At 41.3% G+C, this 27,600-nt stretch overlaps 1 protein-coding gene across 1 annotated transcript in view; it reads right to left on the minus strand.

The window, feature by feature from the left end:
* Positions 1–1,216: 1,216 nt before the first annotated feature.
* LOC111238993 (rho GTPase-activating protein 21-like) overlaps positions 1,217–27,600 on the minus strand; it is a 37,638-nt gene continuing 11,254 nt past the window's right edge. Inside the window, exons 5-24 of the mRNA XM_022768748.1 lie at positions 23,998–24,090; positions 23,380–23,458; positions 23,239–23,293; positions 16,762–18,343; positions 12,929–13,075; positions 12,387–12,489; positions 12,204–12,249; positions 11,579–11,704; positions 11,175–11,474; positions 9,946–10,007; positions 9,670–9,815; positions 9,441–9,583; positions 8,973–9,131; positions 8,764–8,842; positions 8,598–8,671; positions 8,415–8,504; positions 8,128–8,295; positions 7,452–7,557; positions 4,385–4,416; positions 1,217–4,267 (exon numbers count right to left, since the gene is read on the minus strand). Of these exons, the coding sequence (XP_022624469.1) occupies positions 2,690–4,267; positions 4,385–4,416; positions 7,452–7,557; positions 8,128–8,295; positions 8,415–8,504; positions 8,598–8,671; positions 8,764–8,842; positions 8,973–9,131; positions 9,441–9,583; positions 9,670–9,815; positions 9,946–10,007; positions 11,175–11,474; positions 11,579–11,704; positions 12,204–12,249; positions 12,387–12,489; positions 12,929–13,075; positions 16,762–18,343; positions 23,239–23,293; positions 23,380–23,458; positions 23,998–24,090 (5,168 nt within the window). The 3' untranslated portion in view covers positions 1,217–2,689. The remainder of the gene's footprint in view (positions 4,268–4,384; positions 4,417–7,451; positions 7,558–8,127; positions 8,296–8,414; positions 8,505–8,597; positions 8,672–8,763; positions 8,843–8,972; positions 9,132–9,440; positions 9,584–9,669; positions 9,816–9,945; positions 10,008–11,174; positions 11,475–11,578; positions 11,705–12,203; positions 12,250–12,386; positions 12,490–12,928; positions 13,076–16,761; positions 18,344–23,238; positions 23,294–23,379; positions 23,459–23,997; positions 24,091–27,600) is intronic.

Here is a 27,600-nt window from a genome sequence, read left to right on the forward strand (position 1 = left end):
TGAAAATGCAATCTGTCAGTCTTCTCATCAAGGCAGGTCATTAGTTCAGATGACACTTTCCATTTGTGTCTGTCCTGGGCAGAGGCAGCTGCTTGTTTTACCAGGGCAAAAATGAAACAAAGATCCACTGTGATATGCAATATTCACTGTTATTGGAAACTTTGTGGCTGCGAGGACAAGTTCAACAGAAATCTTTCAGAGCAGTTGAACAGCTTCCCCCCACTCTGTGTGATGTCACTCACTCTAGTTGTGAACATTTGTACATACACACTAATGTTAAAATCCTGAAATTTCCAGAAATTAATGGGATTTCTATAGAGGTAGAGTTATCTCAATGTTTGTCTCACAAATAGATTGAATGATTACAATAAATTCAATCGTAAAGAAATGACACCAGTTATCTCTTTACAGGTTGGATGAGTATAAAATGCGATCTATTCACAATGTATCTTCATCATCATGACAGTTTAAAAAATCCAGCACCTGGCTTTCATTTCCACAGTCCACAACATGAATATTTACTGTACATATTGACAATTAACAATAAAATTGCAATATGTCATTTCTTAACAAAGCAAATACGAAGACCAAGAGCCATATTATCAAAGATGGTGACCAGGTCCTGTCACTTCATATCTTACAACTGTTAACGTATTGCACGTTACTTGTTGCTGATTATTTAAGGGAAAAAACAACACATAGAAGACTACGTGCTCTTACTTTGAAAAGCGGAAATGGCGTCACCAGCAGGTGATCGCGTGTTTTACAAGTGACCCAAGTCGATTTTGGTTCAGACTGGCGGAAAGTTTGTTTCAAAACTTCGTGTGTAAAATTGAAATCCACAAGCGTACAATTGAGATCCACAAATTCAAACCGTCTGAAATTTGTAAATGTTAGGAAGGTATTCACAAATGGTTTTCATTTAATTCTAAATGAATTGAATGTATTTACAGATCATTTTTTATTTGTGGAATTTGTTTGTGTATTTGCAAATTCGTTTTATATTTGAAAGGTATTTTTGTGATTTAGCAAATTTGTTTTTTGTATTTGTGGAAGGTGTTTTATATCCAGAGTTTACACATTTACGCATGGATTGTCAATCTGCTCACACAAACAATACTGAACAAATCTACCTCCATAGTATACCAACAAAGTACAGTATGTAACTGGTATCTAGTGCTTCAACATTTTTGAGGAAGTGACAACATACATGAGATTTTGCCATTGACAAAATTTATTTCCAGTGTTTCAGGAGTCTGTGCACACCCCTCTCACAATTAGAGGAACACAGCATTGGTACAAATGGTCCAGCTCAATGAAGTGTTTCCTCCTGCAGGGACCTCTCTCCACAGAGAAGTACCCGGCTGCCCACATCCACATAGGCCTCATGAGCAACCTCATCTCACAATACTGTACTTAATCCTGCAATCTGATGGAAATGTAAAGCAGCTAAAACATGGCATTTGTATGTACATTTAACTTACTTATTTTACAAGGAATATTTAAAATTCAAGTTCTGTTAAAATCAAAAAAATGAAAAACAGGAGGAGAAAAAAAAAGTATAAAACATGTTAAGACCAGAGTGGAATGCCTAAGGAATGGAAGCTCGGCATTTTGTTACATAACCTGTAGAATGACTGAGAGTCGACAATAAAAATGTCATTCACAGTAACATCTTCGTGTATATTAACAAAGACAATATGGCACCCTTAACATTTCATTGTGAGGCACTTCCTATTGTGAAGAAACATGATTTTTTTCTGATGTGATTACCCATTTTCTCTTTCTTTCTCTTTGCCTGACAGATGTGTGAACCACAAACACTAAAACACAGCATAACACTTGCATCAGAGGGATGTTGTTCACTGCTCTTTAAACCACATAGCTGGGATGAATAATAACTCTTGTTTTCCATTTGCATAACTCCAGTGTCTCCTTGTCACCCTTGTACCTTTGGAAAGGCCCCTTTGACAGCAGAGCGCTTATAAGCAGTCCACACACAGGCTGTACCAAAAACACAATTCAAGTACACAGAAAAATAGGGATATGTACACTTTAGAATGAAACACAAGCATCTAAAGCTTTTAGTCAGTATTACAGCAAGCATGTCTGTACATTCTTCATTTGGTTACTGAGAGACTCACTGACTTTGAACATCATAACTTTCTTTACACAAAAATAGTTCCTCTGCAATACTAAAAATCTTTTTTACTACTTCCTATTCATCCTAGAAGTCAGTTCATCCTTAAAGCCACTTAGCTAAACCTTTATAACAATCTTAACTGTGTTCACACCTTCTTGCACATACTTCACAGACTCATTGTTTCATGAGCAACAGGTCCTCTCAATCTTCAGCATAACAGGGATTTGTAGGAGGGAGGAAGTCCTCCTGCTGACCCATCCCAAAGTCATTTGTCATTAAAAAAAAAAAGAATGAAATTAAAAATGGTATAAACAATATTTTGTTCCATGCCTTATATGTGAGCAAGACCAACGATCCCTGTGTGCAGTAATTCTCTTTTCACAAGCACACACACCACTTACAGACACACACTCCAGACATTTTTTTTTGTGCAACATGCTCATTCACTAACATTGGTCACACAACAGACATTACACTGACAGACTCCCACATAAGTACACATCTCACAGATGAATAACACACACAGTCACACACGTCCAATACTTCTCACAGGTACTGATAGAATCGTGAATGGACCACCTGGGAACCAGTGAGTTTATGTGGGTGAGCGGTGGCCGAAAGGCTCAGATTTTTGCTTGGGGGGGTGTCCCCATTCAACACCTCAGCTGGACGATGTGGGAGTTCAGAAGAGGACGAGGCTCCGAAGTTTTGGGAGTTTGGGCTGCACAGCCCCCCCTGCTGTTCAGGAAAGTCCAGGCTGACCTCAGGATTGCTGGTGCGGTGGCGCTCGCGGGCAATCCAGTCCCCGATGGAGAAGTCCTGAGAGCTGCACTTAGGCTTCAGTCGGTCCACAGCTGACAGCTCCGACCGAGAGCCTGAACCAATGCCAATCTGCTGCGGCCAGTCTCCCAAAACAGACAGCTCTGCAAAGTCCCTCTGACCGCCCATCGTGTGTCTGCGTCTGATGTTCTTCTTCTTACTGCGGCCCTCTGGGGACCGGCTCCTCTGGCTGCCCACGCCGAACATGTCATCCACAGACATTCGCAGACGCACCTTCAGTCGGTCAGTGATCTTCAGCTTCCACGCAGGCTCCGTCTTATCCAGCTCACTACGAGACGAGGAGCTGAGGCTGCCAGTCGAACGGCCTTTAACTGACCCCAAAACACGTGACAGTCTGTTGGAATCTTTATCGCTCCGAGCTCCATCCAGCGAGGACTCACTGTCGGTTTTCTGTTGGGCAGCTTTCTTTCTGGAGAGTGTATCACATTCGATGAGTCTGTGGGAGGGGAGAGGTCGTGGAGCGTCTTGCAGTTCTCTCTGATCAGCTTTCCCAACAGTAAACACAGACAGGTCGCTCTCGCTGTCCGTCTCCATTGGCCTTCCCTCGCTGATGAGTTCGCTTCTCTCATCGTCTGCATCATCTCCACCCCGGCTTTCGGCCACAGACTGCACTTCAGGACTGAGGGTGCTGAGCTCAGCTCCAGTCAGGAACGTCATGGAGGAGGTGGTGGAGTAGTCGGAGGTGATGGAGCAAACCTCTGCTCCCAGCCCACAGGGGCCCGCTTCTGGCCCCAGAGCCACCATCCTGCCGCGCCTCACTCTGGGCACCGAAGCCTGAGAGCTGGTGCTGTTCATCGTACCGAGGTCGGACACTGTGTCGTCGTAGTTGGAGGGCGGGTCTGACAGAGAGGACTGGTGAGCCATCGGCATGCGGTAGCTGAGATTTGGGGAATGTGTGGGTGAGGCGTAGGGGGAGCCAGTTTGAAGAGTGGAGGAAATGTGCTCTGGAGGCAGGGGGGGAGAGGGCTGCGACATCAGGCTGCTGGAGAGAGACTCTTTCCTGTTGGTTTTGTCCAGCTGCTCCTCTGAGCTGTTTCTGTGCTTCTCTTTCTCACTAGCTTCATCCGTCTCCTCCTCCTCCTCGGTCCGGCTGTCTGGGGACCACAGAGGCTGCTGCTGAGTCTCCTCCGGGAGCTCCTTCTTGGGGAACACAGCGTCCAGGTCATCGTCTGAACTGCTTGGATGAGCTTTGTCCTTGGGCTTCTTACGTTTACGGCTTGCAAAGAAGGAGGAGCGCAGCATCTCTTTGCTACACTGATCCTTCCCTGACCCCCACAAGCCCTGCTGAGACAGAACGAAAATAGCTTTAAAAGACTCATCAACGCAAAAAACGGAAGAATTAAAGAAAACAGTAAAGACAGAGGAATGAATGTGACCCTAAATGAAACAAGAGGACCATACCTTTGATTTGGAGGAGTCACTACATGCTGAATCTGCATTAAAGAGAAGAGAATCATTAGTAAAAGTCTGTCACCTCTGCAACTTGTTGAAAACAGTCAACAAGATAAAGAAAGAGAAGAGGCAGATTAAAGGTTTCTTCAGAGTGAAACTGACGGACATGATGAGAGTAATGAGAGCAGCTTGATGAGAGCAGATGACACATTTTCGGCTCAGAGAGAGAGAGAGAGAGAGAGAGAAACAGGACAACGAGTAACCACACTAAGCAGTATATGGAAAAGTGGACAAAGTAGCAGAAGAGGCCTGAGATGAAGAATGATGAGAGGAAAGGAAGTGAAAACCCGGCAGTAAACCAAGACAGAAAAAGCAGCTCATGCTCATGTATCGATGGAACGACGGCACATCACAGACAAACACGCCAGTCACAGAGCATCACATGTAGCCACCAACCAGCTGTGGGCATTCTTTCCCAACTCAAAGACGTCACAGAGGAGAGGGAGTGATGACTGACTGAGAGGGGCCTGAGCTGAACAGATCAGTGAGTGTGTCGTGGTAGATACAGCTGGCGCAGGCAAGCCGTAGTATGACAGACAGATTGCTCTTACTCCAAGCTAGATAAACTCCTGTGGTGCCCTTTAACATGTAGCCCGTCATTCTCAGCAACATAAAAGGCAAAACAAAGAGTTCACAAAATTTTCTTTTCTCACTTTTCAAAAGAAGAAAACACTCAACCTGCAGCTAATAAAAACAAGCAGACAAATAGCCCTTTTCGACCAAATAGTTTCAGGAACTATGGAACCACAGGAACTAAATTCAGGAACTCAAAGTCCCCTTTGGCCACTTGTGTTTACTTTCCACAGCATCTGAGGATCTGTGAAGATTAGGCAAATCAGATGGATGACGAATTACAATATGACAGCAGTGTTTGAGGAGCAATTTTCACACTTGACAAAACAACACTGAGTCATTGTGTTCTTTGAGTTTACTGAGTCTCTGATATTTAAATGAATGTAATGAATGGACGAGGAGACCTGCAGAGATGAAAAAAGAGACTGAAAACTCCAGACCACCTCTTCTAAAAGTAGGTGATCTGCTGAGTGTTTAATGGTTGTATATTTGTGCTTCAAAATGTGACCATGATAAACATTCAGCAAACTTTTTTGTTGGGAAATCGCAACATTTGTTTGGAACGTCAGACAAATGTCCAAACTTCAACCTAATACTGTTACAAGTGGGATCCAGAGCTTCCCTATTGTGTGAATGAAGCTGTAAGGCAAGTTGCATGAGCTGTGAGGTTGGCCAATCAACGATCTTCAGCACTGGTAACTCACTCTGTTGTTCCTGGCCCATTAGAAAGTACTACTCTTGGAAGAAGAAACTGAATTTAGTCGAATCAAATCGTAGGTAAAATTCCTGAAGTTCCTGGGCTCCTGAAAGAGTTCCTGTAGTGGAAATGGGCTATTGAAGATCTAATTTAGGTTCAAAATGTGTGTATCAGTGTATATAGCTCTGAGTTGGGTAGGGAGACTGTGAGAGACATGTCAGTGATTGATGTAGGTGCTGTACATTATGTGACAGTAGGAGATGAGGAGGTATGTGGCAGTGTTTGTGTGTAGCTGACAACGTGACGTATTCTAATGTTGAATGACAACAAAGATTCTGAAATAAGGACATCACGGACGACAAACCAAACAAAAACACACAAGAGGAGGCACTTGAAATAAAAAAAAAAACTACCTGTTGCGGCAAATACTAGCACAGCTACCTGCTTGGAGCCCCGTCCTCTGCTATGTGTGCCCCTGCATCAGTCACTACATAACTTATCGGTCTGGGACGTGGTTGTATGTGTGGTTTTGCTGTTGTGTAAACGGATGTGTGCTGGGGAACATCCAGCTCAGTCCCACCACTACGACCCCACCCTCAGACATCATGACACATTATGCCACATGACCGGGAGAGAACCTGAGGTTGACCGTACCATGCTACTTGTCCTTGCGATCAGCTTAAGAGACAACAAGAGACAGCAGAAGGGCTTTCAGAGAAAGTACAGCAGCATCGCTCTGTATCCCCTCAATTTAGGGTATTGGTTTAAATATGAGACGTGCACACCACAGGAAAAATGACAAACATCGACTTCTCTTTCTTTCTTTTTTATCTTTTTTCCTCCTTTCGCCCAAATTTAAAAGAGCTGCGGGTTTCTGCAGACTAGGCAGCTACACTGGGCACAACACTCGTCCTTCTTCCTACAGTCCCAGCTGTCCATCACTGACAAAACAGAGTCCATCAGTGACATCATCGAGTGATAGACGCCGCCCACTTGGCCTGTGTCAAGATTGGGTAATGTGTGAGTGCTGGACAGGGATAAGGGAGAAAAACAACACACTACACACAGAAGGGCAGAGGTCAGAAGGGTTAAAACTTCCATCGTTTCTTTTTGTTTGTTAGATTTTCTTTGGGAAAGAACATGCCGGGATTATGTGAGAGACGAGGAGGAGGGGAAGAAAAGAACTGAAAGAAAAGGAGTCGTCGTCTCAACACAGGTAAAGCACAGGGAGAAAAAATGACTTGAGCAAGAGAAAATAAAGAGTAAAGCAAAGAAATGAACAAAAATAAAACTTGAGGACAATTTTATCTCTTTGGGCAAAAAAACGTCAACATCAAAACAAAACAGACTTTTATCCAAAAATAGATAAATTAATTAAAAAAAAAAAAAAACGGCTGAACATACTACAAGGTATTTTTCAACAATTTTCCAATGGTTAAAAAGTATTGATTGAAAAATTACTGAAAAAGCTTGCTTTAACAGAAACACAAATAAAACTTGGCAGACTTGTTTTTGCTCAAAGCATCTAAAATTAAGGAAAACAGGCATGATGCTCTTCATCTTAGCATAAACAACTGAGACACAGCTAACATTTAATCTTATAAGTAAAATAGTCTATACAACACATTTTTTCACTTTTATCTACTGTAATAATGACAATTATATACAGTATTGCTGTCATGGTAAAATATTTGCTGTGGTGATGGTGGAGGACTGAGTCCTTAGAGAAAAATCCCAGTTTGTTACCTGAAACTTCGCCTGGTGATGGTGCCGTCCGTCCAATGTTGGAGAGCAGGTGGTCGATATTGGGCACAGGCTGAGACTGCACTGTGCTTTCCTGCTCAGCTGTGGTCTGGAGCAACACATGCAGGGAATAACAGAGAGACCAGAAAGAAGATAAATGACTGAACACAATACATATTTGGGGGGAAAGAGAGAATAACCACAAATAGGGCATAAAGTTGCAATTTATTAATAGCTGCACTAATCGATCAACTGGACAGATTCATTAAATGATTTAGCTGTCAAAAGGAAAATATCTGGCTGTCTAGTTGCTAAATGTATATGTCTGCCGTTTGGTGCTACATAGGCAGCGTACACTGGGTTTATTAGAGCTTCGTCACTGAAAGGATAGAAGCTAAGAGGAAACCAAAAGTTGTGAGGTGGAAATCCAAAAACAATGAGTTTAACAATGCTAAAATGCTCTGGACTCTGCAGAGTTTGTGATATTTGTCTGAGAGTTAAAAAATACAAGCAACGCCTTTCACCTCATTCACATTACACATAGTCATTTGAGCCATTGTTCATTCAAAAATACTGATTAGTGCAGCTTTGAATAGCCATATGTATAAACTAAACATCCAGAGATTAGGCATCTATGATAAACATGAATGAAAATGGAAGAAAATGAATTGCCACATACAACAGGGTCCTCATCACCATCATCAGTGAAGAACCAGTCGTATTGCTGGATTAGATTCTCAACTATCTTGCACTGGTCCGGCATGTGATTGACCATGTTGGTCATGTTGTCCTCAGAGGTTCTGACCAGCGTAGGACCAAACACTATTGCCAGGTTACGAGGCTCCATCTAAACAGATGAGTTTAAAAGAAATCAGACGTAATGAAATAATCCTCAAAGGGATACTGGATTTACATGGGAGAGGAGGTAATGATATTAACACAGACAGATCCTGTTAACAGTTATACCTTGTTCTTTTCACAGTTGTCAGAAACCTTCTTGAGATGAGCACAGAGGAATTTCAGAGTTTCATAGTGATGAACAGGTAATTCATGGATCTGCAAGAATTGACAACAATGAACAGTTTCAGAGTTAATGCTATGCCTAACTGTAATGCTATAAATGCTTCTCATATAAGATTTTTTACTCACCAGCTTCTTAAGCTCCTTTAATCTCTCCACTGAGTCTTCTGTTCTGTTGGCTTCAATGAAATCAGCATACTTTTCTGTTAAATAAAACAGAATTGTTTTTTTACATACTGTAGTCTTTGTTGGGAAGTTTATTGTACTAATTTTAAGCAACATTACAAGATTTTACCATTTGTAAACAGAGGGTCTGGAAGTTTTCGGAAAAAGGACTTTAGTAAGCTACTGATGACATTAAGGTCCCGCCATTTCTGCAGAGAAGTAAAAGATCGAGACAGCATTATAAGCAGTCCTTACAGTACAAATCAATCACTGCTAAAAGATGCTGTCAGTCAGTAAAGTGGCGCACTGTACTGTGCATCCCAACTGTCAGTCACTCACGTCTTCCTGGATGTCGATGTCAGTCATGCCTTTGCTGTTGAGCTCCTCCTGCATGCTGGAGATGGCAGCATTGTTCCCAGGGACCCTGTATATCCCTGTGTACTCCAGACCTCGCTCCTCCACCACCTTACAGCACACCTCCACGATCAGAGGAACAAACTGCACAGCACACAGCAGAAACACATTACATATGACAAATCAATATGTTAAATCTGAAATTTTTACAGGAACCTACATACTGTGTGAACAAGCACTGATGTGAGGTGCATGGAGTTATGTGTCATATACCTCACTGTCTCCTACAGTTAAAGTGAGCTACCCTTGCAAGAAATAACAACCACTGTCACTGACAAGTTGATGCAAAAATCTATATTTCATGTCTTTGGAAACAACATGCTACTCACATCATCTGAATGCTAAACTACACAGCATTTTCTCTAAAATACATAAAGAAAGATGGAGACTCACCCTGTTAATCAGCGCAGGTGGACAGTCATCAAGCCGCACCCCGAATGTGACGCCAGCTGGGGTCTTTTTTTCAAAGGGCTTCCTCATGATCCCTGCGATACCAATTTTCCAAGCACCTCTGTCTCTCGGTGGACTGGAGTCATCTAACAAGGTATACATTTACATATATAACTTAGCCAGATGAGACTAGAAAGGTCATCTAACCACACTAAAAGGAACTGGTATCTACCTTTCAGCACCTTCCGCTCCTCTCCTGTTTTGGGTGAATGGGGGCTGTGAATCTTGCCGTCTGTTTTACCTCCCAGGAAGGCTTGTTTGATGCTAAGGGACTGGCGGGAGGTTTTGGGGGAAGGTTCAGACCTGCTGCTGGGCGCACTGATCCACACAAATGGCAAAAATACACATAAAAAAATATAAACATTGGGTTGGCATCAAATTAAACTAGGTAGATATGTGACTGAGTACTGCGGAGAAGCCCTGGGGGACAATGTGGAATCCAGCATACCTCATCATATTGTATTCTCTGATCTTTCGACTGATCAGGTCCTGGCTTGTTACAGTATCATTCTGTAATGACAGAGATATATAGTTAGGAAAGTCTAAGACATAAAGTTAAACTATGTTTCTTCAAATTAATTGCAGTTTAATTGGGATTTTTATTTCTAACATAACAGAACAATTATTACTTGACATTCCCTGTAAATCTAACAAAATAGTTTTCTTGAGATACATGAACACAAATCCTTAAACATTTCAGTAATCACTGCAAATCTAAAAACAATCAGGCAATCAGGAAGTAGTCACTTGTTTGACAGACTGGCTGACAAACAGACCAGGACCAAGCCCAAAGATAAAAACAGAAGGCAAACTGTAGACAGGCCAATAATTTTACAAATTACATCAGTTTGCCTTCAGGGCCAGGTATCCAGCTATCTTCTTCACCCAAGAGAGAATATAAAACATTATCAACTTTACCAATATGTCCAAAGACAAGTCTGCCTATACTGTATAGCCTTGCAGCAGTATGACTCACAGCATGGTCTAATGTTAAGAGGTATATTATCAGTGAAGTCTTAATATGTACACTAAATTTCCAAAACATTTTGAATCTTACCTAATCACATCCTGCCAGACCTCTACCTCAGATACCAGAGTGAATTATTGCCAGAAGATATCAGCTAACAAGGCTTTGCTGAAAGGCAGCTCACTGATAGGCTCTCTGTCTAAAATGGAATTTTCCCCTCACACCCCAAGAAGTGCCACCTGCTTTTTTGTTCTGCCAGAATAGAGCAAGTTTCCAATGACACCTTATTTTACCTTTTGTTAGGCATTTTTATAAATAAAGGCTATAATCCTCTCCACATCACTGACACAGTCATTGTATTTAATTCAAAAACAGACTTTGGTTCTCTTTGTTGTTAACCTGATGGGAGTGCCTGTTTTTTCTTTCAAAACTATAGTGAAGTCTGGTTTAAATGTTCTTGTTTTTCCTGTCACTGTAAGCAACTGACCACAAGTGCTAAGCTCTGCCCTGATGACAATTTACTGGATGGAATGATGACGACACCCCGAGGGGTTACAGTCCTTTTGAGATTTTAGGACTTCTGACAAATGTCTTCAAATATCTGCAGTCCCTATTCATTTGAGCTGGGGGAGAGCTGGAGGTGATGTGCAGTAGTAAACTTGACTTGGGTACTCAGGTAAGCAGACAACGTGAGTCTTACTAAAACTCACCTCTTCATCTGGGTTACTGTTTTCCTGAATGACTCTGATCCAGGTCAACATGTCGTCCCTCCCTTCTGCCTGGAACAAATACTCGCAGTCTGAAGTGGTTAGTCGCAGCACATTCTTGCGTCTTGTATCGCTATAGGAGATGTCAATCAGACAGGCCTTGATGCTGATTCGTAGTGGGTCCTCGTCAGATTGTGACGAAGCATGAGACAGAGCATCCTTCCTGTCTCTGTAGAGGGTCAGGGTGTGACCTTGTAAAACACCATACATCTGCTTCCATGATCTCATTCCTCCACTAACACGCTGCAGAGACAGAGAGAGACAGAGGAAGAGAAATACTTATATACACATCAAAACATTAATGATATGAATGGCTGGTAAATGGAGACATGACTGTACATTCATACCTTATTTTTATCTGTACTAAGCTGCCTAAAGTGCAGCAACCCTTCTTTGGAAGAATCAGCAAAGATATCTGAAGAAGAATCCCTTCGAGATCCAGAATCCCCCGATGATTTATGTCCGTCCAGAGCCTGCAAGTGTGACAGAGTGTGACGTGAAAAGTCGGGAGATTAAGGGACAAAGACAACAGGAAACAAAGATCTCTCCAAATGGACTCAGGTGGATTTCACGGTTACATGGTCACCAAGAAACCCTAATATCTAAAATTTTTATCATTTGTGTCTCAAAACACTTCCCAAGGAAGCCAGTGAAGGTAAATTTGAGAGAGGAAAAGAAAGTTGCAGAAAGTTCAGATTGTTCATAAAATATTTCAATTTACAGTTGGCTATCTTCTGGCTTCTATATTTAGGACAATCTTCTGGTGTTACAGCCAGATTTTTATTTACACACATGTGAAGAGGTGGCTATGTGGTCAATACACATGCATTTCAATGCCAGGTAAAACAGGACCACTGTCACAAAGTACAAAAAACAATGGTATCAATATATGTGAAGACTAGAAAGGAAATCTGAGCTCTATAATGACATAAGAAAAGGGGACACGTTGTGAATAATCCTATAGTTTCTCACCTTTCTCAGGCCCCTGAGACTGGGCATATGCTTACTGGAAGATCTCCTAAAGATGTAGAAGAACAACAGAGAAAAGCTGATTTCAAGTCAGAAAGACAAGACCACACAGACTTATAACTCGATAAAAAGGATAAAAGATTAAAAAAAGAGAGCACTGATCTAGTAGTGGACATATGCACTCACCCTCTGCCCTCCTCTTGGTAGTTATCTAGACCTTCATCGTAGGATTTGGACCGCTCTGTTTTGCTACCTGATTCAGACTCCAGCAAAGCACTTCTCAGGGACTCTATACAGGGTTAAGAAATAGGAAATTATGCCAAGTTATGAGTGTAAATGAGGGTCACATTAAGCTCCCAGAGGTGGCTTGCCTCTTTAGCTGTGGTCTAAAGAACAATTAAAGAAAACCGGTCAAAATATAATATTTCAACAATAACACCATACACTGAGTTAAGATGATTCATCTGTATTTACTGAGCGTATGAAGGTGGGAGTGCCCAAATAAATGAATTTAAAGACTACATAACACTAAACCCAAAATTCCAAAAGCTACAGGTAAAATTATTAGTTGATTGAAAGATAATCAGTGACAATTTTTTGTGAAATCATTTAGGTAGTTTCATGGAAAAAAATAAAACAACCAAAAATGCCAATGACTTGTATAGTGTTCACTCTGTGCCAAGCCCTGACTCAAAAATCCTTCACCCAACCAACCCAATAATGTTTACCTTGGTCATGTGATAGCTGACGTCGAATGGTGGGGCAAGGTGAGCCTGGACTGGAGGGACCTGTAGCTATGGATGGTGCAACAGATATCACGGCAGAGGGTGGAATAGGAGCGGCCTCCCGGTCGACGCTGGGGCTGACTGGCTCATCTAATGATAATAAAACATTCAGTCTGAGCACAGAGATGATATATAACTTGTGTCAAAGACGTAACTATATTATATTTGTGACGGGTGTGTTTGTCAAACTAAGCAATATTATATTTCCATATAGAGTGTCTCATTAAGAGAAGAAAATTCAGGCCTGCCGTTTTAGGACATCTTTATATCATCTATCATCTGTGAGAACAATTAAAAAACAGTCTTTCTGTGACTCCCATGGCTAACATGCCACAACACAGCTGAGAGTGGGAACGGATCATTTTATGACATGATTTTTTGAGAGAGAGGGAAGTTCTTTACTCTTGAGTACCGCCCACTCCTGGCACTTCAAGCCAGAAACAGCTCAGAGTACAAAGCTGCTCTCTGCAGCCGAAGGGCATTTGGAGCTAAATTTGAAAGCAACTGTCCTAATTCCAGTCTGTACCCAACTTTGAAATGGGGCAAAGCAAAAGGATGTCACCAATTCCCTAAAAGGCGTGTTTGGCTACCTTACTAAAGTTATGTCCATCACTCACAAACATTATTTAGTGGTAACAACTTCAAAGTCTTCCATCTCTATCGGCTCTCTCCAAAAATACAAGATGACCAGTTTCCTCCGCTGTAGTCAGCACACATCCAAGTCAATAACATACCCAAAGGATTTAAACTCAAATACATGCAGTGAACTTTTACGTAAGAGGCACAAGTATATCACAAAGAAAAACACTGGTTTCTTCAGCTGCAGGCTTGACGCTCACACTGACAGGCCTTACACCAGGCAGCCTGGTACGACAACACCTAAAGGGTTCTATCCCAGGCCCAGACTGTTCGTCAGTAACATTCGTTCAAGTGTTCAAGACATGCTCACTTTCTTGATCTGTGAAATGAATCTAAAATGAGACTGTAAAGCTATAAACATGTATTATAATTAACAAGCAAGGGCCAAATCCCAGGTACACAGCAAAATAGAGCAAGATCATGTCTGTAGATTAGATAAACAAAATGATGATTTGGGTTAAAGGACCAAATGACCTCACGCGACTAAGGCCCGGACCAGTGGGCTTTCAAACAGGTCATTCATGGAGGCCCAGCGATCTGCTCAATCAGGGCACTGTTCTCCTGGGACAGGGCACCAGTCCCAGAATGGTGGTGTTGCGGCATCATCGCTGTCACTGCATGCTTTGTCTGCACCTGGACTGTTCGGCCTCCTTAACAACCAACATTACACAGACTTCTAAAGGAACAACAGAAACACTGTTGGGAAACCACAAGTGTGGTGACCTCACTGATACTAGATATACTGTACATCTAAGTTGAAACTGTCATTTCCTAAATTCGAGACCATAAACTCAGATCATAAATTTAGTATTTTGTTTAGAGACTCACATGACCTAGAGTTAGGAAAGGTGCAATAAGCATAACTTCAAAAAGCTTAATAAATCCTTGATGAGCACATGGGCACTGACAAGGCTCAGCTTAACAAGATGTTCACACAAAAACACCTGAACTGGCTCACAACTGAGGGTATTCCTCCAGTCTACTCCCATTTAAATGAACAAATAGTAAATCAAATATTGAAAAACAACTCTTAGTATAATGTAATACAAATCAACATCACAGCCTCCAGGACACTGCAAACACAGGTACAATTTCAGAAAATATGGAAGTGATTAGCCACAGCACCACCACAGGAACTCCAGAAGACTACTGATTAGAGTAGCAAGTCCTTTGAGCTGGAGTTCAAAAGAATCGAATCATAATCTTGTAGCTGAATTCTCTCTGGGAGGGACAGCTTGTTGTTAGTCATTGCTACCTGCAGATCCTGTCTCATTGTTCATGTATTATTGTGAAATATCCCTTATTTTCTTGAAATTTCTTGCCAGTTAAAACCCTAATTCATAAATACTTCAAGTAATGCTGATTCTGCAGGTTTAAGTTGTCCTTAAGCTCAAGACCACACCTTGATTTAAGAGAGTACAATATGCAGTAAGGCCATTTCCAATCCAGCCTCTAAACCTGCTATCATATTTACAGGGCATGAAGTCAGGGTCACAGGCAAACCATTTGAAGATTTCGACCTCGCCCTTCAGGTGGTACCATTTAATTATCTCATTCCATATCTTTTGGGAGTTATTCATCATAGGGTTGTTGGGATCTGAAAGACAGACTGTATAACTTTTAGCTGGTGTACCTATTATAAACTGGCAACTGAGTATAGATTAAAAGTCTAAGATTTATAGAAGTGAACCGGTCTCTGAAGATCTACCTCTGAGATTGTGAATTAGAACCCACTTTCAAGTGAAATTTATTTTGCAACATATGTGAGATTTATTTTACATTGAACCAATACTGAACGGCTGTAAAAAGACCCAAATTTAACTCGAAAACAAACTTCTCTCCCATGGGTCAAACTAAAACCTTCCAGATCTGATGCTGCCTGTGACCTAGTTCCTCCATACAGTCTACCTGCAAAGTACAAAATGTTTCCTTTATGTCCTTTCCAAAACAAAAGTAGATCAGCTATCAGAGACGGGTTACTTAAGTTAGAACCAAAGCAATATGCTGACTTGGGGCTTTAAGTTTAAGTTTCTTTGTGCAATCAGGGACTGACCATGTCTCTGAAGAATCAGGCTAACATTACAAAAGTAACGCTAAGACTACAAAAAATTAACAAACAAAAATGAACTATGAATAACAGGATATCAACTCTTACAAAGCCCACAGTTTTCCATTTTCCTACATTAATTGGTATCATGGAGAGATTGGTAGTGATAGACAGCCAAACATACATAATACATATATGAAGAGTGGCAGATCGCGAGAGAGTGAGACAATACAGAGACATATGTACATAAAATATTTCACACATTTTCTGACAGTAGATCTCAAACAAGAAATCTAAAGAGCCTACCCCCCCCCCATTCTGATACGCAGTTTAGCCTCCAGCAATGTAACTATAGCATCAAGGCACGCCAATAAACAGAGTTCCTATTAATTATGAATATTTCTCACTGCTGAACTGATTGCAACAGATTCTCTATAACAAGCCTGAACATACTGAAAATCTTGGCAGTAAAAGTCAGACCACATTTAGAAATGTGTCTGGTGCCGTTTCCAAAATCTGACACAAAGCAACTAAAAGCAAAACATTCTGATAACCTCTCAAAGGTATGAGTTAAAACATTTTTTGGATTCTGCTCTGCAAAACACTTGTTATGTAGATGGTGAGACAGTCGTTTTTGAGATGACAACTAATTAATCACCAGGAAATGCATTATGGGACTACTGAAGCATAATGCAATCCATTCAGAATTCAATATATTCCAAAAGGCTTAAGCCATCCTTTACTCTGCCCCAGTTAAGCCAAACATCCCACACAACCTCTCTGAATGCCACATAACCCAATTAATAACATCTTCCCAGGAAGATTAGTTTATTTGTGAACATCTTCCCAGCACTATATACACACACCAATGATATGCTGAATCAAATTAACAATGAAACTATGAGGTCTACAGGCTCCACAGTCAGTTTTTCATCCATCTACTTTAAACTGATTTCCATTAGCATCTATGGTGGAAGCCCTTTAATTAGCTACAGTGGTAGCTCTACCAGTCTGCCTCATGTTACTACTGCCTGCTGTCGTTGCCATGACAACGTGGGCCGACAAGGCTTACAACTGATTATTCTCTTACCGATGAATGGAATGGAGTCCAGAGACTCATCCAGGTTGCTGGAGCAGGAGGTGTGACGTTGTTCCCCAAGGCGGCGTATGTGTATCTCTCGACGTGCATCGTTGGGAAGCCAGCATGCCACCACATCTGCTGTGGAATCTGTTCCTTCGTCATTTACAGCTAGGATGTAGGAAGGGTGCCGCAGGGGGCTGGGGTTCTTTCCAGAGGGGGGCTTCTCCCTTAGAACCACTCCCGTCTCTGTTGGGCTTCGCCCATTGACCTGACTCTGGGAGTCTGAGTGAGGAGGTTTGAGGATGATAGGCCTCTGAGGCATCTGTTTTGGGGTGGAGCATGAAGATGACCTGTGTCCTACCAATGCTGCATCTCTGCTTGCCTCTACAGGCAGCATGGTTTCCGCCCACATCCTGCTCTGGCCTTGTTGGGTAGCGTGGCCTGAGAGGTTTCCTTTGACTGAAACTCTTGGATCAGCAAACGAATGCTCAGCACTTGTGCTCTTTCCAAAATGTGAGGGTCTGTCTGAGAGCATGGGTGAGGAGCGGGTCTGAAGAGAGTCTGGTCCTGTAGAGTAGAGAGGAGGGTTAGGTGCCCCCCTCATCCCACCGCTGTATCCAACAGAAGGCCTGTGGAGCATGGCGTGTCTGGGGATAGACTGTCTGCTGGGCCTTGTACCTTGGTCTGCCCTTCCATATCCTCCTCTCCTTTCACTGATTCGAGCGAGCTCTGCAGTTTCAACATAGTCTATGGAGTGTGCCCGGGCTTTGTGCACTAGGCCATCTTGGGATACGCTTCGAGGGGCCCAGTTCCTGGCATGACCCATCCTTTCTGCACCGCTCATGCGGTCCTGCGAGGCACTGCGTGGAGCAATCTGAAAGTGGGGTGGAGGTCCTTGGTATGACCGTTCGTGGGAGGTACTCCTTCGCCGTATCCCCTTAGGGCCCCAGTCTCCCCGGGGAATGTGATGAGTAGCACTAAAGGTGGTCTGACTGGCAGCTCGCAAACTGTCCAGTCTCTCCTGGATAGTCCGACTACCATGGGAATGGATTCCTTTGTTGTCAATGTACTCCCTGTATGTCTGGTAAGTGCGCCAATCAATGTTTTGATGGTTGCCTGGGTAGTGAGGTGGCTGACCTCCATATGGAACTATCCCTGGACCACTGTGGTAGACATCAGCCTTTCGAGAGTGAGGGTACTGGGCCAGTGACCCAGGTCTCCCCCTGACAAAGACAGGGTCCATGTAATCTATCCTGTGAGATGGACCCATGCGCCCCAGATGGGCTGCATCAGGAGGAACCACCACAGTCCTCACACTGTCGTTGCGCATGCACACTGCCATCTGGCTTTTTGGATATGACTGAGGAGGAGGAGGAGGAGGAGACGGGGGCACGGTGATCTCCTTGCGGTATCCATGGTCAGGAGCTGCTGTTGGCCCTCGGCAGACCTGCCCCACTGAGTCTGTCGCCTGGGCCATGCCCGTAGGCTTACAGTCTACTCTGGGGTAGCATACTGGGGGTGGATCAGGAATGTGACAGGCATTTCCGCTGTAGCTGCTTTCACCACGGAGGTAGGCATCCTGGGAGTAGGCCTAAGGACAGAGCAACAAAGCAGTGTTACAATAGATACAGTACAAACTGCATTTGCAAGCGTGTGTAAAATTCAGCATTGTGCTACTAGATGCTTACAGAGAAGTCAAGCGTGATATTACAAATGCTACTGGATGCATGTGTGTGGGCAGCGCATGTTGCAATATGAGTGTGCGGAGGCGTTAGCAGTTCAGGGGTGTCAGTGGTCTTCATCTGCTCCTTATCTAGAGTTCTCATGGCTATGTTCACTGTTCCATTGCTGATGATAGTACACTTTATAAACCAAAAAATATTTTCACTTACACAGACTTAAGATGGTCCTTCATGATAAGATTTTTGTGGTACAGTCTTTCTCAAATATTGCTGCTGTGTTCTCCAAACAGTTTTTTGCTATCAAACAACTGTGATTTTCAATACGAAGGAAAAAAAAATTTAATCTACGGAAGACAAATACCTACTACAACGGCAAAGACCGTTGACCATAGATAAATGTGGAAAGGTGTTTATTAGTACCAAACTCAATATGTAGCCTGTACTGTGACGGTCTCAGCAAAGATTGTGTAACAATCATTACACAGGTTAGAAATGGCAATCAAGTAGTTAACAATCAACATATCTGAACAAACATGATAACATAAAAATGGACATAAATGCAGACCGTTACTCAGTGTTTCCATTTACCCACCTCAGACTGACGGACTGTTACCATCTCTCTGTAGGCTACTCATAAAATCCTTTTTGATGAATACAAAATTAAGGCTAGAGCTTCTTCCAATCCATAAGATATGTGCTTGTAAGGCTCACTACATGTATCGGCTTTGCTCATAACAGACTGTACATACAACAAGTAAGAAACGTGTAAAGGTATGAGGACTTTGATCCTCTCTACAACCTGGTGTCAAATTACAATCTTACATAAAACTGTGTGCAGCTGTGATTAGTGCCAGGCTCTGTCCCTCCCTTTGTAAGCATGAGGAGAGTTCAGAGGTCACTGCCCTTTATCATACTAATAACATATGGCACGGAGGATGAAGAGGGGCGAGGCTTCACTGAGATGCCAGCGGGATGCCAGCTCGAGTGCTCAATCTAACAGGTACCGCAGACACAGAGCATCGGCCATTTCTAGTCTACACATTTGATCCACCAACACAGAGCTCACCATTAAACAGTCATCCAAGGCAACTAAATGGCAATAATATAAAACCTGAAGACCACATCTTATAATGACGATGCTGACATGCATGACATATGCAAAATGAGACAGCAAGCACGACATGTCAACGTCAAGTGGCTACACAGTCTGCTGTTTGCTTACCAGATTAGTAGTTTCCCGAGAAAAAGGCTGCCGTTACAGCATGTGAAAACAAGAGCGTTTAGAAATCAAGGGAGACAGGGTGAAAGAGAAAAAGATGCCAGCAGAGCAAAATCCAAACATTGCAAAAAAACAGAACAGATTCAGAGAGGACAGAACGTTTAACAGCCACAGCATTGCCTGGGCTTGACATGCTAAAAATATACTAGAGCTGCAGCAGCAGTACAGAGGGATGAAGAAGCAGAGATGTAGCAGGGGTTGCCACGTTACGACCTGCCAGTGACAGTCTGTCCTGGGCGAGGTGGCAGGAGCAGAAGCTTGCCTTTCTTACTGCTGTTATATCTCCATGGCTCTATCCATCTTCAGCCAGAATATTACGCTAACTGAACAAGGTGCCTCCAGTCTATGTCTCCCTCTCTCCCTCCCTCTGCTATTGCTCACATGACAGAAGCAGCAGCTGCTGATTATACATTCAGCTGTGATGGTACAGCTCCCCCTCCCACTCCTTCCTCCTCTCTCCCTTTCCCTCAGCATCAACCTGTTCTAAACACAGGGCAGTCAGCTGATTTTATCTACCGGTTTCAGCCCATCATTCATGCTGTTCCCTCGTTTTTCCCTGCTCAGTATTTCCTCTGCTTTCCTCACGCACAGTTCCCTCCCTTTTCTGCTCCCTGAATGTACCCTCTCTCCTATCTCTTTGCCAAGCAACTGCTGCCTGTCTCCAGGCAGTCAGTGTGTGCTGCCTCCTACAGTGTAAAGTCATCTTGCTAGTATCTCTCATAATCCTCTTGTTCTTATGAACAGCCTTCATCAGTCTGCCTGCCTATATTAATATATATTTTTGTGTGGCTGCTGGCCATTTACTGTGCAATACTGTAACCAGTGTTATCACAACACACGTGTAAGATACAGTGGATGGGTACAGAGGGAAAGACAGAGTCAGAGAAAGGGAGGACCTAACAGAGCAGAGAGGTGGAGTAACAGTCAATTGGTAATCACAAAGCAGAAAATTAACTGATATTAGATGTAAGAAGAGGGTTAAGTGGATGTGAACAATACTTTATTTTTCTGTGAAATTACAAGTCCAATTTAAATAAACTAAAGAAACTGAGCTAAATAATGAAGAGCATTGGCATTGTTTTAAAAAAAAAAACACTGCTTGTATATTTTCAGAAGGATGTGCTGTTTAAACAGAGAGATGACTGTGTGTTATGACAAAACACATTGATATTGTAGTTCTGGATGCCATACTTAGTGTTTAATTAAATCAAGTTAATTGTGAGGATTCAATGCAGCCAAGAAGAATTCACAAGGGAAAATTTCAGGTAAAGCAAACAGCCCGGCTCTTTCATTATACAATTCATAAATAGGCTGTCAAATAACAAGAAGCCCTTGTGAGAGGATTCCTGAGCATCCTGACAAAGCACTTACTGTGATTTGCTATAGATATGGAACAGATGAGTGCACCCTTGCTTTGTCCTGAATGTGCAGAATACATAGTAGTTGCCAACGGCTGCCAGCAGTGCGCATTAAAGGTTAATGATGAGATGTTAAGTGCACACATATATGAAGGCTTATCCCTGCACCTATAATAGTTTTGGGAACATGCAATACTCACAATATTTTGAGAAGACACAGCAAAGGAAAAGGACAAGGAAAGACAAAGCCAATACATGAAGCCTACATTAACCTACTACTATAAGTGCCAAATATCTGAATACTAATTTGTAGGGACGAACACATTGACATTTGTAATTTGACACTTAAGACACTTTGACATTTAAGGCTAATAATTGAAAAAACACTATACGTTTTACAAAATTCTTTATTGTGCCATAATCATACTCAGAGACTATTATCTAAGAAAATATTGGACAAGCAAAATTAGACAGAAAACATTTGCGTGAGCTCCACACTAGAATCTGAAGCTGAATGTTGCATTGCAATGACTTCTGAAGATAAACAGTTAATATGCAGGAAGCCTAAGCCTACGTAATTCAGCCTAAAATTTGAAATACAAATTTTCTTCTATAAAGACTCAACTTCAGTACACCTTTTCATATCCCCAAGGATCTCAGTCCATGGTATTTAGACATACTTGACAATTAGATTCCACCTAAAATGGTGCTTTCTTTTTTATGAAATATATATTTCTTCTGATAAATAATCTATAGCCCTTAGCTTAATAATTTAACTTTCTCTATTTTATGTGCACATCTTAAGCTATTTTTAAACTGTCATGACATTTAAGTATCATGGCCACTTTTCTTAAACCATCTACTCTACATTATGATATATTACGAACAACAACTGTATTAACAAACTGCTTTCTTGAAAGTAGTCACAGTTGCCGCAGTCATAGTGGAAAGAGCGTGTCACTACAATATCAACTTACCAAAACATTTGTTTTAAGAAAAGATATCTTTGTTTAATTAAATTCCTAGTTGGGTTTCCATTTAATTAGGTGTGGTAACAGAGATCCATTTAGGGATTTACTGTCTCTGAAAACACATCCAAAAATCAAACACATGCATAAGAACATGACCACACAAATCTGACTCCCTTCAAACTCTGTTGCTTTTTTATAGTAGTCAACAACCTGCTGCAGGTAACAAACCACCAAGGCTGTCAAGTGTAGCGTGTGTGGCAGTGATCTATATTGCCTAAGCATGTTGAGGATGTTTGTCCCTTTTGTTAGTCAAAACATATAATCTATCTGGATGGGGTTGGGTACAAGGTGTACAAGGTGTGATACTTTTCTTACGCCTGATATGCAATGTTAATTGTTTTCTTTGACATTAAAGATGTAATTAAAGAGAACTGGGTGCCAGTTGCTGCAATACTGAACCAACACTATTACAAACAGGTTTTGGAAATATTGCAAGAAAGGGTCACATGAAAGAGGCCACAGTCGGAAAATGGTTTCATCCTTCATCAAAGACAATCCGCCAGCACACTCAGTTTTTTGCTTGAGAAAAGCATTGCAGTAGTTTACCACCCTCCCTATTCACCTGACCTAGCACCATGTGACTTTTTTCTCTTTTCCCCAAAATCAAGCCTGCCCTCAAGGGAACCCGTTTCAAGTCTGTTCCAAAAGAGAAGAAAATGACAGAGCTTCTGAGACAGCTAACAGACCTGCTGCACTGCTTTGATCAGTGAAAGACCAGAACACAGTGTTGTGTAGTTGCAGAGGGGGAATATATTGAAGGGGAAAGAAATGTGACTTTTCTTCAACAAAATTGAATTACAGCATTTGTCTCATTATTTAATAGCCACACCTCATATATTACTCCTTAAAATGTTTGTATATGAAATTTTAGGTCATTTTTACCACTTCAATTAGGCCATTTCAGCAGCGGTGTCAGCAGCAGTTTTGGAGGACAGAAATGCTGCTCTGGCCTGATTAGGAGGCCTAGATAGAGAGCTCTGATGGGATAGGCAGGCTGCCTGCATCTTATGACTACTGTCCCAACATGAACACTTTAAACTAGAGCAGCTCTAGTTTAAGGCACCAAGCTCAGCATGGGTGGTAAAAGTATTTAGTTGAATCCCATTTATAAAACGGGATAGTAAAGGGAAACTTACCAGCTGAAGTATATCCTCATCTTTTGGCATCACACAAAGTTCAAGAAAGTCACCGCTGTTGGGGAACAAAGAATGGACTTAAAATAGAAAAAAGCACCAATTGACCAAGAATGAACAATAAAATTTCTGATTAAATCTCACCTGTCTTGGATCAAGGATATAACCTCACAATAGGCTTTCCCAATGATGCTTGCTCCATTCACCTTCACTATGCGATCACCTAATAGGCAATAAAAAAGCAGTAGTAATGACATCAGTAACAGAGAGGGGTAGTGAAACGCTATAAGCTATTTGTCTTTACAAAAAAAGATCCTATGCTCATGACAAAAAAAAGGAAGTGTGCCTTCAGACAGATGGTGAAAAAAGCAAATAGCCCAAAGTCAATCACCTGATGTTGAGGTTTCCAGTAACTATATTGAAGGTTCCCTCTATTCACCAGACCATAAAATCACTACGCTAGCGACTAAATAAAAAAGCAGAAAAAACGAGAACTTCCCTACAATTACATGTCCTTGCTAATGTTTTACGTCACAGCAAGAATACTGTCAGGCGACTGGTGAAAACTGCACTCCTTGGATTTTCCCCTTTCGCTTGCAACACTCATAACATCAGTGCAGCAGCTTAGAGGAAGTTTTCTGCTCTGTATCATATCACTTACAGGATTATGCCTCCATTGTTGTAATGTTATGACTTCCAAGTTCTTAAAGTTTCAAGTTTTGGTTAATGAAGGAGACTGATTGATTGATGATTGTTTATTACCTGTGCAAAGCCCAGCTCCATGAGCAGGGCCACCTTCCTTGACTTGCTTCACGAAAATGGTGTCCATTGGTTCTAGCCTATTCCGTTGTCTCCCTGATGATAGTAAAGAAAGAAATATAAATTACACAAACAAGACAAAATGTAAAACACATAAAAGCATATCAACTGCAATGTAGGTCAGTTTTATTATTGTTATTATTTTTTTTTTATAAAAAAAAGGTGCATGTTCATCTGGTTTCCAAAAGGTCAACCAAATAAAGACTTCCCATGGCAAAGTGCCATTGCTAAATTCTTAAAATGTAACAAGACCAAAAAACTCCAAAAACCTAACATCGATTACCAGACAGTAAATTTTTCATGACATTTATGTGAGAGGAGAGAATGGCTATGTATGAGAATGAAAGAGAAACTGGGAGGTTTGGCACAAGATTTGGAGGCAACGTGAATCAACATTATGACAGCAGAACAGGATGTGTTCTGGCCAGTGCTTGCCCACATTACAACAGTTTTGAATAGTCTTGATCATTAATTGGTTCAGAGAAAAAAAATCTCAATAGAGGGAAATTGTGTGGCTTTGGAGAAGAGGATAAAAGCAGCTAAAGAAAGGAAAACCTGTTTGCTCATGCTGCTCTTGTCTCCTAGCAGCTGCATGGCTGCAGAAAAAAAGAAGGAAAGAAAAGAAAGAGGGAGGGTGTGAGAGAAAAAGAGACTAAGAGAAGGTAGAGTGACAGTGTGCTCAGCTGCACAACTCCCACTCTTTCCTTATAAACTGAGAAATAGCTCTGGGCATAGCCAAAGAGCAGCTGAAACGCTTCCCCAGTAGTTAACATTCTGGTTGTGAGTCAGTGCACGATGGCTCACAATCCACACTGGGCAGCATGAGAACAGGCATGATAGTTGAAAAAAAATGTAGTACAAGTTGTTAAAAATCCTGGCTTGGCCAATGAAAGAGGTTAAATACTCTTACTATCACCAAAACACGTGAATTAATGAGAAACATGACTTTTGGCCCTATGAAAGTCACAATATTACCAGTTACTTTAAAAAGTTTTGTATTAGTACTGGAAAAAAAGGACACAGGAAAACAAGCGGTTTAATATCACTTAATGGTCAATTAATCTCTTGAACCAATCATTTAAAAAACCTTTTGAGAACTGAAAACCTCATGAACACAGACACACTTAAGCCTCCATTTTTCTCTCTTCCACAATTAAAATTACTCATGCAGAATCACATTCTGGAGACTCGCATTACGTAACACTGCAACAGGAGCCCCATATAACTACAGCCCTGAGACAAGTTCCCTCTGGTGGTATACTGTGGTACACTACATCTCCATTTTCACAATGAAACTGTTCATGAAGTCATATAAGCCACCTTATGAATTTAAATGTATGGTGAAGTTTAGTTGTGTTCCTCTGAAGTAGATAACTCACTGTTTTTGCCTTGGCCACCTTAGAGGACATGAGATTATATACAGAGAGACTCAAATGTCTGTGCATTGATAATTTGTATTCTTAAATGTATACTTATCAACTTAACAAGAAATAACTGTACATTGCGTTTTGGGAAACGCGTTTTGTTTTCTGTATTACCAAAGTTTTGACATATAGATTAATATCAACTTCACCTCTGTGCGTTCAGCATAGAGCCAAAACATGTTCCTTTTAAACCAAAGAAAATCCTCTCTGAAAAAATGAAACATTGCCAGGTTTCATTTGAACCATTTTATTCACTTGGTGAATGGAGGGAGAGATGTTTGGTGGAGAACATGATTTGCCTGCATTGCTTACAGTTGGCTCATGTTTATTCTCATTCACTGTAAAGTTAATGAACACTACTTCAAAAAATATATATTGCAGAACGATTTCTAAGTGAAAAAAACAAAAAACTAAATGACAGCTGTGATTGTTGTAAAAGATTTTCTAAATGTGAAAAAAAAAAGAGTTGAGAGTTGACAAAGGAACATTAGATCACAAGTTCACCCAAACTTGACCCAGGCGTTCTGACAGAAGAGCTTAGTCTTGGGAAGCACCAGACTCTAATACAATAAGTGAATTGATGGTGGTATGGCACTGTGGAGGGACGAGAGCAGTTTACTCATAATTGTGATGTAATGTTTTCATGCTTAAATCCATATTTTAGCGCATATTACTTCAAACCCAACTACACTTCTTTTGAATGATCAGTTGCATCAGTGGGCAATCGGAACAATGACATCACTGATCTATGCAGCAACCAATGGTCAAAGCAGGAGGTCAAGATTTTGTTCCCAATTTTGTTGGCTGTGGACTGTAGATTATATAATACAGATAAAGCTGTTCAAAGTTGTTTAGTGGATACAATAATTTTTCTATTAAATAAATTCTATATTTCCTTTGGGAAACTTCTTGAGAGTGTTTGAGATTGTTTTTTATATGATAAACACCTACTAATTCTTGTTTTCCCACAAGTGGCTATGAATTTATAACAATCCCCAAATGCCACCTGGGGATCGTATAGGCACTGCTATTGACCATTAGAAAATCTGACTCATCATATGAAAAAGATTTAGATGATTTTTTCAAGTCTTCAGTCTTCCAAATTTTCAATTTCCAAGAGTTATATCAGAGATACCCATGTATCCATGTTTTTGTTTATTTATTTTAAGATGCTATGTAAAGTATACTTTTATTCTGAAGAGGGCTTCAGGTGGCAAAAGATTTACTTTATGAATAAACAAAACTGCATTAGAGGTACGACAGTGCAGCTCACTCCTTCCCCTTTTTGCTGTCCGCCTGTGGCAAGCCAGTATTTCTGTTTTTTTGGTGTGGTATTGTGACCAGGCTAGCCCAGCCTGGACTGAAATCATACCAGGTTGTCTTTTCTTTTTCTTCAGTTCTGGCCTCATGCCTTCAAGCTCCTGCCAGCATTATGCAACTGCCAGGATTCTTTAATATTCTCTTTGCTTACACAGTCCAAACGGCAAGGTTCCTCACAAAAAAGTCTGTCTTTTACAGTATTTCTGTTTTTGGGTTAAACATAAATCATGACTACTTTAATGGGAGCTGGCTCTTCTATACAGTTATATGACATTTAAACAGTGACAGTGAGCAAGCTCTGTGTAGGCTTTCCAGCACTTCTTTGATGATGTAGAAATCACAAAGGGGATCACAGAAAGAAGAGTTCGGCAAGTAGAAACAATACATTTAAGTCATCTGCTATTTAGAGCTGTCTCTATCAAGAGAAACAGCTATGTTTATGCAGTGATATTTAACTGCATGTCTGTGCACATCTACATGATTCAATGTGTACATGCATCACATACAGTCCATTCAGGATTTTAATTGGATGAAAGCAATAATTATCATTTGTACAGGACTGCAAACTAATTCAAGCATGTGTGCGATTATGTCCAGATGACCATGTGACTGTGCATTCTGCTTTCTAATGAATGGTGTCTCCATGTCATATTACATGATCAGCTGCACCATAGAGTTCATTAACCTACATCTATAGCTGGGTAATACAGTGTTACAACATCAATACTGTGCTATGACACAAAATAAAATCATGTCATTGTAATACTTCTTAGCGTTTATTATTAAAAGGTAAAGGTTCCAA

Source organism: Seriola dumerili, unplaced genomic scaffold (assembly GCF_002260705.1).
Source record: "Seriola dumerili isolate Sdu_G_001 unplaced genomic scaffold, Sdu_1.0 BDQW01001821.1, whole genome shotgun sequence".
Lineage (NCBI taxonomy): Eukaryota > Metazoa > Chordata > Actinopteri > Carangiformes > Carangidae > Seriola > Seriola dumerili.